The sequence below is a fragment of the Pterocles gutturalis genome, unplaced genomic scaffold, assembly GCF_000699245.1.
Source record: "Pterocles gutturalis isolate BGI_N339 unplaced genomic scaffold, ASM69924v1 scaffold44062, whole genome shotgun sequence".
In the NCBI taxonomy this organism is placed as follows: Eukaryota; Metazoa; Chordata; class Aves; order Pterocliformes; family Pteroclidae; genus Pterocles; species Pterocles gutturalis.
In genome coordinates this window covers 26706-27104 of record NW_010117150.1, presented here as the reverse complement: position 1 = coordinate 27104, position 399 = coordinate 26706, and the positions used below count along the sequence as shown (strand labels likewise).

Here is a 399-nt window from a genome sequence, read left to right as displayed (position 1 = left end):
CCCCCCCCCCCACACGGAGCCATAGGCACCGGACCCCACAGGATGGAGGGACGTGTATCTCCTGGGCAGCTCCCAGAGGGTTTTGTTCACCTCCTGTCTGTAAAAACCTCTTCTCCTTGCGATGTTCATCGCCCGGCGGGGGCGGGACAGCCACCCCCCCAGAGTACTGGAGTACGGGAGGGCTTCTGGGGTGAGAGCGAGACAGCGAGGCCTCCTGCGCTGGATAAAACACGCTCTAGCGCGTTTCCTTCTGTGTTTTCAGCTGTTGCAAGCATGAAGGGACATGTCTTTGGGCCCTCCTCCCTCCGCCTCCACATTGGCAGGGGTGAGGCATCAGGTTTCCCGACACGCCTCGGTCTTGTGCAGGTGCCTCGGGACTCTGAGCACCCAGCCCGGCAG

At 62.4% G+C, this 399-nt stretch overlaps 1 protein-coding gene across 1 annotated transcript in view; it reads right to left on the bottom strand.

Moving 5' to 3' along the window:
• The window catches only part of LOC104463385 (mitogen-activated protein kinase 13-like), an 11838-nt gene extending 11709 nt beyond the window's left edge, over window positions 1–129 (bottom strand). Inside the window, exon 1 of the mRNA XM_010075695.1 lies at window positions 14–129. Within this exon, the coding sequence (XP_010073997.1) occupies window positions 14–129 (116 nt within the window). The remainder of the gene's footprint in view (window positions 1–13) is intronic.
• Window positions 130–399: the final 270 nt, after the last annotated feature.